Source organism: Dipodomys spectabilis, unplaced genomic scaffold, assembly GCF_019054845.1.
Source record: "Dipodomys spectabilis isolate Male_0828 unplaced genomic scaffold, ASM1905484v1 ptg000480l, whole genome shotgun sequence".
In the NCBI taxonomy this organism is placed as follows: Eukaryota; Metazoa; Chordata; class Mammalia; order Rodentia; family Heteromyidae; genus Dipodomys; species Dipodomys spectabilis.
The window spans coordinates 1,679,873-1,688,717 of NW_024871157.1; the positions used below are offsets into that span (position 1 = coordinate 1,679,873).

An 8,845-nucleotide genomic window follows, 5' to 3' on the forward strand; every position below is an offset into this window, starting at 1 on the left:
TACACCGCTAAGGAGCCCGACCCGAGCGCTCACCCTCCTCCTCTTCCTCCTCCTCCTCCTCCTCCTCCCCTCGCCTTCCTCGTCGCTTTCCCCGGCGGCGGCAGCTGCGCCTCCGAAGCCCCGGGCCCCGGCGGCCCCCACCCCTCGCTCGCGCGCTCCCACACTGCGCCCCCCTCCCCGGGGGAAGGCCTCTTAATTTATTTATTCTGCCGGGACGGGCTGGGGTGGGGGGCTCGGCTGGCGGGGGCGGGGGGCTCCCCGGGCTCTACCTCCCCGCGGCCGGCTGCCCTCGGAGGGAGCCCGGGCCGCCGCCGCGGCGTGCGCCTCGGGCCTTCCGAACTGTTTGCAAACTGCCAAGACCGGAGGTGGGCGCGTGGGGGCGCGGGGCGCGGGGAGGGGGCGCGGGCTCGGTTTTAGGGGGGCCGAGGGTGTGTTTGGAGACCGGGGCGGGGGGGGGGGGAGAGCAAGGCCGACGTCGACCCAAGGCGAGCTGCCATCGAGGCGTCTGGGCCCCGGCGCCCGCCCCAGCCCGGCGACCCCCTCCCCACCCCCAGCCCCGGGCGCCGAGCCGGGGCGGAGGAGCCAGGGTTTAACCACCGTCCGGGAGGAAGCGGCCGGGCCTGGGCTGGGAGAGACGAGCTCGTTGGCTTTATTATTTTCTTTCTTTCTTTTCTCTGTTTTTATTTTTGGAGGGGAGCGCCCCGTAATTGTCGTGAACACATGCTTCTCTCCTCGTTCTCACCGCCCCCCCTCCATCCAGCCAGCAGCAAGCAAGAGAGAGAGAGAGGAGAGTCCCCCCTCTTTTGCATGTGTCTTTTCCTTCCCCCTTTCTTTATTAAAGGTCCGGGAGTGGCGGCGGCCAATCGGCGCGCGGCTTCCATTTTGTGAGCTCAGCTCGGAGGCTCCGGGCTCCCGGGGGCGCGCTGGCAGCCCGGTCCGCCTCTCCGGGCCGGGCGGCCGAGGCGAAAAGAGCCGCCTCGGTGGGGCTTGGAGGTGGTGTGTTTCACGTTGGGGCTCTTTTCGGGGTTTGGAGTTTGGCCTTGGGTAGGTAATTGGCAGGGCGCGGCAGCCAATCAGAGCGCGGCTTCTATCGGGCTTGAGTTATTAGACGCTGATCTCAACCCATCCTTCATCAGACACCAAGGAGAGGCCAAGAGATGAGGGAAGCCATTTTTCTGCAATGGAATTAAATGGCCAAGTGGGTTTTTCCTTTGTTGCAAATGGGGAACGTTTTTCCTTTGACTCCACCATCCAGTTTCAGGACGCCTGAGTGTGTTGTTTAACATTTGTCAGCAGGCTTAAAGGACTCACAGTTGGAAGAATTGAAGAAGACCTTTTAAAAAGATCTGGATTTTTCCTTATGACTTGGAATCCATCTTTGTCTTGTATAACTAGGTCATAGCACACCATTCATGTCAGCAGTTAACAGTTTTGAATTCCAAAAAAAAAACCTAAGTAAACGACATATTTAATTTTTTTTTCCTCTTTTTTCTTGGGTGGTTCGGTGGGAAGCTTCGAGCTGTCTTTAAGTCTGTGTTCTCTTGATTGAACAATAAATTTTTAAGTATAGTTTCCTCTATTAAACACTTAAACCTGGCCATCTTATTAACTCCTCTCTTTTTAACAAGGTAATGTTTTAAATGTATAGTTTTAGGATTAAGTGAAATGACAGCAACAAAAAAAATTGTGAGCAGTTGTTACTCTTTAAATTGTTTTTCTTTCTTTAAAAAAAAACCTTTTTTTTATATTGTAAGTACCCAGTCCATTCTGTCCTTCTACAGTTTAGTTTTCATGTTAATGTTGGCTGAGATGTCCTTAATTTTCCGAACCTTCATCTGCATGTATGTTGTTTCGTTTCTCTTGTCTAATGCTAAGTCAGGTTGAAATGCTTTTTAGACGCTTTGCTTTTATAAAGCTAAGGTCTTCGCCTCGAGCTTTTGAGAATGCCTACTGCAGTAAATGCTAGTCAGCTTTCTTCCCAGTAATTTGTACATGTTCCTTGAAAATCGATCTATTTGAAGAAAAACATAGCTGTTTTTCTCCTCTTGCCTCGGGGGAGGGGAGGTGAAAGGAAGACCTTCTCTTTGTGTGGAAATACTAAAGCGGTCACAGGAAACTAGATTAGAAGTAGAAAACAAGTCCTAGCTGCTTGGAGCCAAACACCTACGATAGCTCGGTGCTGTTTTTCTATGGTGGTTTGGGGTGGCTGGTGAGCCTTTTTTGCCTTTGATTTGACTGTGTGTTTTCGCCTTTTGTCTCTTAATGACGGTCACACCATGGCCATCTAGAGCAGTAAACAGCCCTCCGCGAAGCCGCCTTTTTGCCAACCCACCTCTGGAAAGTTTGCGGACGTGGAAGGAGCAGAAAAATGCCCCGAAGTGTAACTTACAAAAAGGTAACATCAACAGCAAAGACAGACAGTGCCATAGCCCCAAATCTCCCCAGGTAAACAACCCCCCAAACTATTCTGATCACAAACATCTCCAAAAGTCACCGCCCAGCTTCATCCGCTGAGACTGCACGGCGCCGGGCTGAGCGGGTAAGTAAAAAAAGAAGAGGAAAAAAGAACAAAAAGCGCCGTGGCCCCTTCGAGGAAACGCTCTTCCCGCAGCCGAGGCCGGCTGGAGCCGAGGCCGAGGGCTCCTGGCGCGGTGCGCTCGGCTTCCGGAGCGGGAAGGGGGAGGCGGGGGCCGAGCGGGGCGCCCCGGGCCCCCGGAGAAAGGGGAGCGGGCGAGGGGCTCCTCGGGGCCGAGCCTCGGTGGGGACCGGGGGTCGGAGAGAGTCCTACGGCGAGGAAGCCTCCCCCGACCTTAGGGCTCGCTTTCCCGGTGGTTGTGCACGGTTTGCGCCCCGGAATCCTCTTTCGGGGCTCCAGGGTGCGCCTGCGCCAGCAGAGCGGAAAAAAGGACAAAAGGCCGGCGTCCATGTTGGCACCGTGACGCAGCGCCTCCACGCCCGGCCCGGCGCCCGCCGCTGCTCCCGCCCCAGCCCCGGTGGTTTCTTCCGGGATTCGGCCCGAGCCGCGGGCCGGCGGCCCGGTAGGGGCGGCGCTGGCTAATGGCGGCCGTCGCCCTCCCGTCCCCCTTCCCTCGCCGGTGTCGTCGGGGAGCCCGCGGGGCGCGGCCCTCGCCCCAGGGCGGGGGGGCCCTCGGGGGCGTCGCGCGCGGCCCCGAGGTGGCGGGGACCCCGAGGCCCAGGCGGGCACGCGGAGGCCCAGCCCTGACCCCAGGCCGCCCTCCGGGCCCGGGCCCCGCGCCCTTGGATAGGGGGGCGGGTCTCCCCTTTTGTCCCGCTGGGGCTCCGCGTCCCCGGGCGCCCCGCTTGGCCGCCCCGGGCACACCCTCCACCCCGGCTCGGCGGGCCGGGGGCGGGGCGGGGGCCTGGGAAAGCCGGGCCCCTCCCGGGGCGCCGGGTTCGGCGGCGCCTCCGGGGAGGGGTGCGGGCGGGGCCGGCCTTTGGAAGTGCAGATGGACGGCCTTCCACCGCTCGGCCCCCGGGCCCCCACCCCCGGCGTTCGGGGGCGGGAGGCGGGCGCGGGGCGGCCCCCGGGCCAGGGAGCCCCGCTCCGTTCGACTCGGGCCCCAGCGGGCTTCGACCTCCGGCCGCCTCACGGCTCGTTCTGCACTCTTTCCCTAGGTCCCCGGCCCGAGACGGGTGGACTCTGGGAAGCCCCGGGACGGACGGCTGGAGCCGACAGCCCTCGCAGCGAGGTAGGCGGGAGCCCGGCCCCGCCCGGGCCGGCCGCCGTCGGGGCGGGGGGCGGGATCCCCGAACCCGCCGGGCCGGTTCCGCGGCCCCTCCCCCGCCGCCCGGGGCCGCGGGCCGCCGCCCCGCCCGGCCGCGCTGATGTCAGGCATTGGGGGCGTGGAATCCTCGGCCGAATTTAGCAGCTTTACTAGAATTTCCCGGTCGCGTGCTGCGCGGCGGGGGCCGCCCCGCGCTGCCGGCCGCCGCCCCCGGTGGGCGTGGGTGACCGCGAGCCGCCCGGGGACACGCGGGCCGGGGCCGGCGCCGCCTCCCCGAAAACACAGGTGTCCTGGACTCCCCCGGCTTCCTCCTGCCTCCCAGTAACGAGCCGAGCTTCTAGAATCGAGGGAACCTGGTCTGAAGCCTGCGGGCCGCGGCTGGGCACCGGCTGCGGCCTGGCACGCGCCGCTTGGCTCTGGACTCGTGTCCTCGTCTCTGGACTCGTGTCCTCGTCTCCCGAAACAGTAATAGGAAAAGTGAGCGAGCGAGGGCCTGGGCCTGACCGTGGCCTCGGAACCGCTGGCAGCATGGTGGCCCGGTCCCCAGCCTCTGACGAGGACTCGGGCCTTCCCTCCTCAGCCCCAGCCGCCGCCGGGGCCGCGAGCCCCGGGCTGGGGAGCACCCGGGGGCTGCCCGGCTTGCCGTCCTCGCAGCCTGAGCGAGCTGCGTCCGCGGCTCGGGGCTCCTGGCATCCAGGAAGCAGCTGCACAGCTGGGGACGGTGGGACCCTTGATCTCTGCCCCCTGGCCGGTGTGCCCTCCAGTGTGCGGTTCCTTGAGCCATTTGGGCCCAGGGGCCTCCCCGGGCCGCACCCCGCCCCTCCTGTCCACTCCCACTGCTGAGCTGTGCGAGGCCCCAGACTTTGCTGGAAGCACCCGGCTGCTTATCTCTATGGGGCTTTAGCCTGGCAGCCAGGGGTCGGGAGGTGGCCGCTGCTGGCGACCTTGGGCCGGGTGCTCCCGGCGGCCGTGGGGGGTGGTAGGGGGCCGTCCGCGGCGCAGGCCCGGCCCGCTGGCCGCCTTTGTGACTGGGCGGGGCGGGTGGTGGCCGTGGTCTCCGGCCGCTCCTCTGCCAGCCCACCTCCTGGAGCACGTGGCCAGCTTCCAGCCGCGGGGAAGAAGTCTGGCTTCGCTTGGGAAGGCGGCCAGCTCGGCTCTTTCCTGCGGTGTGGCTTGCGTCGGGCATGTTGTAGACGGCCGCTCCTCCGTGGCAGGGTCACGGTGGGGGCTGCCCGCCCCGGCCCCGAGCGGCCGGCTCTCCAAGGTCAGGCGGCGCGGCCGAGCTGGGATGGGGCTCCAGGTGTCTTCCAGGCCCGAGCCTGGGCCCCGGCACCCCCTCGCCCCAGCTGTCTGGGCTATTTTGAGCGCCCTCCTGTGCCAGCTGCCTGCTGGCACCGCCGCCCAAGAGCGGCCTGGTTGGAAGGAAGCCGCCTGGCGCTCTGGGCTCCCGGTAAGCGCCAGCCGGGCACCGGGCACCTGGTCCCGGTGAGCTGGTTTTGGTTCAGCTCGTCCTCCCCGCCCCGGCGCGGAGCACTGACCCCCTCCCCTGCCAGGAGAGGGGGAGGGCCTGTGGGTTCTTCCCAGGGCTCGAGTCCTTGCGTGGGGGTCTTTGCCCCCTCCCGGCGGCCTCCCCTGCCCCAACCACTTGGGTGTCTGGGGAAGGGCGAGGAGCGCGTGTCCCAGACCCACTGACCCTGTGCCTCCCTCCCCCTGGGGCCCCAGCTGGGCTTTTATCACCTTTCTGTCCACTCCGCTTTCCCTGCCAGCGCCTGGAGGAGCTGGGCGGTCTCCCGCCTAGGTCCGGCCCGGAGGAGCTCCGCCCACCGCCCGCGGCCCGGGGCGGGGCTGCTCGCGGCCTGCTCGCTAGGGCCACGCCAGCGGAAGGGCTGGGAGGTGGCCGGACTGGGCTCCAGGGCCCGCCCCTTCCGGTCCCTTCCCTAGGAGCCCGGCGTGGACTGTGACCTTTTAGACCCTCCGGGAAGCCACGGGCCTAGAGGCCTAGAGAAGGCTCCCCAGCACCTCCGACACCTCCCCCCGGGGCTCCCTCCCGTGCGGTCCGGCAAATTCCTCTCAACTGGGAGGAGAAAGTTGAAGGATAACCTTTTGAGCTGTTTACAAGTTTTATTTTCAGTCATTGGGGCCGGGGGCAGCGTGCTTTGTTGCCAGGGCTGGTCTCAAATTCCACGATTCGTCCAGTCCCAGGGCCTTAGCCTCCTCTGTAGCTGGAATCCTGTCCCCTGAGCTCTCACCTCCCAGCCTCCCTTCCCTGGACCCACAGGACAGGCCTGTGGCCCCCGCCTTTTCTGGGCCCTTAGGGACTGGTCCTCTCATCTCTCACCATCAGTGCCTTCAACATCGGATGGCTCTGTAATTGCTGTCTGTGGTCTCAGAACCCAGGAAATAAGGGGCCCTAGCATGCCCACCAGCCCCTCTACCCGGTCCTGGGCTGATGGGACTTTTTCCTGAAAGACTGAAGTAGACCAGTCCCTGCTCCTCCGCTGTGCTTAGTTTCCCTGTTAGCCTCATAGTAGTATGGTCTTTTGTGTGACCAAAAATTGATTGCCCCCTGTACAGAGCACCTGGTAGGACCCAGGCAGCCTAGAAAATCAAACCATGCTGGGTGCTCATGGCTCACACCTGTGATCCTAGCTACTCAGGAGGCTGTGATCTGCAGATTGTAATTCAGAGCCAGCCCAGGAGGAAAGTCTCCAATAAAATACTTCAGGGCTGGGAAGGTAGCTCAGTGGTAGAGTGCTTGCCTTGCATGCATGAGGCCCTGGGTTCGATTCCTCAGCACCACATAAGCAGAAAAAAGCCAGAAGTGGTGCTGTGGCTCAAGTGGTAGAGCGTTAGCCTTGAGCTGAAGAGCTGAGGGATAGCTCCCAGGCCCAGAGTTCAGGCCCCACGACCGACAAAATAAAATACTTCAAAAAAGCTAGAAGTGGCACTGTGGCTCAAGTGGTAGAGTGCTAGCCTTGAGCACTGAGAGGCTCAAGGACAGAGCCCAGACCCTGAGTTTAAGCCCCCCCAGACCCTGAGTTCAAGCCCCAAGTTCACCCCAAAACAAACCATGTACCTAAAATTCCTCTGAGATCTGGAGAATTGAGATTAGAGGCCAGCTTGGGCAAAAAGTTTGTGAGACACACCCCCTCATCTCAAAAATAACCACAGCAAAGATGGCTAGAGGTGTGGATCAAGAAGTTGAGAGTACTTGCCGGGCGCCGGTGGCTTACACCTGTAATCCTAGCTACTCAGGAGGCTGAGATCTGAGGATCACAGTTCAAAGCCAGCCTGGGCAGGAAAGTCTATGAGACTCTTATCTCCAATAAACCACTAGAAAACCGGAAGTAGCGCTGTGGCTCAAGTGGTAGAGCACTCGCCTTGAGCTAAAGCGTGCAGGGACAGCGCCCAGGCCCCACGATCGACAAAAAAAAAAGTTGAGCTCCTACTGAGCAACTGCAAAATCTTGAGTTCAAGCCCCAGTAGTGCCACTAGAAAAAAAGGAAGAAAGACTTTCTTGCCCTCCTAAAACTCTAGGAATTCCTGGGAAACAGGACAGTGACCCAAGTCCTCAGAACATGTTGGAGGTGAGGAACAGGCCTTGGGACAGGGAGGCCCATCTCCAAGGCTTGCCCGGCCGGGCCGACCTCCTCCGAGGAAGCTCTGAGCCACTGCCTAGGCTCCTGAGTATTTTTAGCTACAGGCCCACCGTCACCACAGGCGCTGGGGCCAACTCAAACATGCTCCAGGCTGGTGGCGCTGGGGCTCTGCCGGGCTCTGCCAGCCTCTTGGTGAAGCAGGGGTGGGTGGGTGAGCAGGCTGCAGCCAGTGACAGCTGCTCTGCCTAGGCCCAGCAGGGCTGGTGAGACTCACTTTGTTCATTTCCCGACTCAGCTTTGAGCAGGCCTGCTCTGAGCCCACAGCACAGCTCCAGCTCTCCAAGGGAGAAAGTGGGGCTGACTCTGTCTGGATCCAAGGCCCAGCCTGACGGGAGAAGCAGTTTGGGGGTGCTACAAAGGTGCGTGATCTTCCTCTCACTCCAAAGCCCCCAAAATGCCCTCTTTTTTGTGGAACTATCAGCCCACTCTGTTTTGGAGTTCTAGAGAACCTTGGTCTGACAACTTAACCCAAGAGATAGCTCGAGCTCTGCTTCCCACCCCCCCACCCCCAAGTCATGGCTCCTTCCTGGCCATGCTGAGGGCTCAGAGTTTGGCTGTGGCGGGACTCCTTTACTGACCCCTTCTCCCTGCAGCCTGGCAGCCAGGCTTAAACCCAGTTACTTTGGCAACCTCAGTCCTCCGTCCGTGCCAAACCCAAGGGAGGGTTTTCTAGCTGCAGTACATTTGCCCAAGCTAGGCAACCACCTGCCTCCAGCATCCACCCTCCAATACATCCCAGCTCGGTACCAGGCCAGCTGCCCCTCTGCCCTTGACAGTGGCCTCGAATCTGATCTCACCTCCTAAACTTCAAAAAAACACAATTGCCTGTCAATAAACATGTTGCAAGCAAAGGAATGGCTGCGTTGCTGTAACTGTGTCTGGTGTGTGGGACGGGGCAGGGCGGGGCCCTGAAGGTGGGTGAGGATGGCCACCCGGAGAAGAGAGTGCCCGCCCAACAACCTGGTCCCCCTGCTCCCCTGCCTGTCTTCGGGTCACCGCAGTCCTTGCTGCCCTCTGGTGGCCAGACCTTGCCTTGCACCTGCCGAGACCGACCTGGCGTTTAAGGAAGCTGGGAGGTTGGCAATTTCCTCCCCAAAGTGAGGTTTACTTCACCCTTGCCGAGAGCTGAAGAACTGGGAGTCTTCAGTCTTCAGACTGGACCTGGCGGCCGGTCCCCACCCCAGCGCTGCTGCTAACAGGGTTCCATCCGCTATGAGCTTTACCCGCCCCCCCCCCCCACGCGCAGCCGCGAGCATCCGCGCCGCTGCGGGCACTGGCCTGGTGGGGCGGGCCTCCTGCCAACCGTCCTGGAGTGCGCTCTCCCCCGCAGAGGCTGATCAGGATGCGGTGCGCGACGCTGCTTGGTGAGGAAACGGCAGCCACTGGTGCCCAGTGCCTCCGAAGTGCGCGGAAAGAGCCCAGCTGAGATCGACTAGGCCT

At 62.1% G+C, this 8,845-nt stretch overlaps 1 protein-coding gene across 3 annotated transcripts; it reads left to right on the forward strand.

Moving 5' to 3' along the window:
• Positions 1-524: 524 nt before the first annotated feature.
• Positions 525-8,272, forward strand: LOC122098525. Of its 3 annotated transcripts, XM_042668990.1 has the most exons (5): positions 525-1,198; positions 2,289-2,395; positions 2,491-2,539; positions 3,637-3,710; positions 7,641-8,272. In XM_042668990.1, the coding sequence occupies exons 1-5, from the start codon at positions 1,191-1,193 to the stop codon at positions 7,847-7,849; spliced, it is 447 nt and encodes a 148-aa protein (XP_042524924.1). In that variant the 5' UTR covers positions 525-1,190; the 3' UTR covers positions 7,850-8,272. The 3 variants fall into 3 exon arrangements, 2 of the variants coding, with proteins under 2 accessions (XP_042524924.1, XP_042524923.1); XM_042668989.1 differs by having other exon boundaries at positions 525-2,395; XR_006145745.1 differs by lacking the exon at positions 2,491-2,539 and having other exon boundaries at positions 525-2,395.
• Positions 8,273-8,845: the final 573 nt, after the last annotated feature.

Excerpts from the sequence above, each read along its gene's own strand:
- LOC122098525 (XM_042668989.1), top strand. The coding sequence starts at position 2,263 with ATGACGGTCACACCATGGCCATCTAGAGCAGTAAACAGCCCTCCGCGA. Across the intron at positions 2,396-2,490 it reads GAAGTGTAACTTACAAAAAG|TCACCGCCCAGCTTCATCCG; the intron begins GTAACATCAACA and ends CATCTCCAAAAG. Across the intron at positions 3,711-7,640 it reads CCGACAGCCCTCGCAGCGAG|CTTTGAGCAGGCCTGCTCTG; the intron begins GTAGGCGGGAGC and ends TTCCCGACTCAG.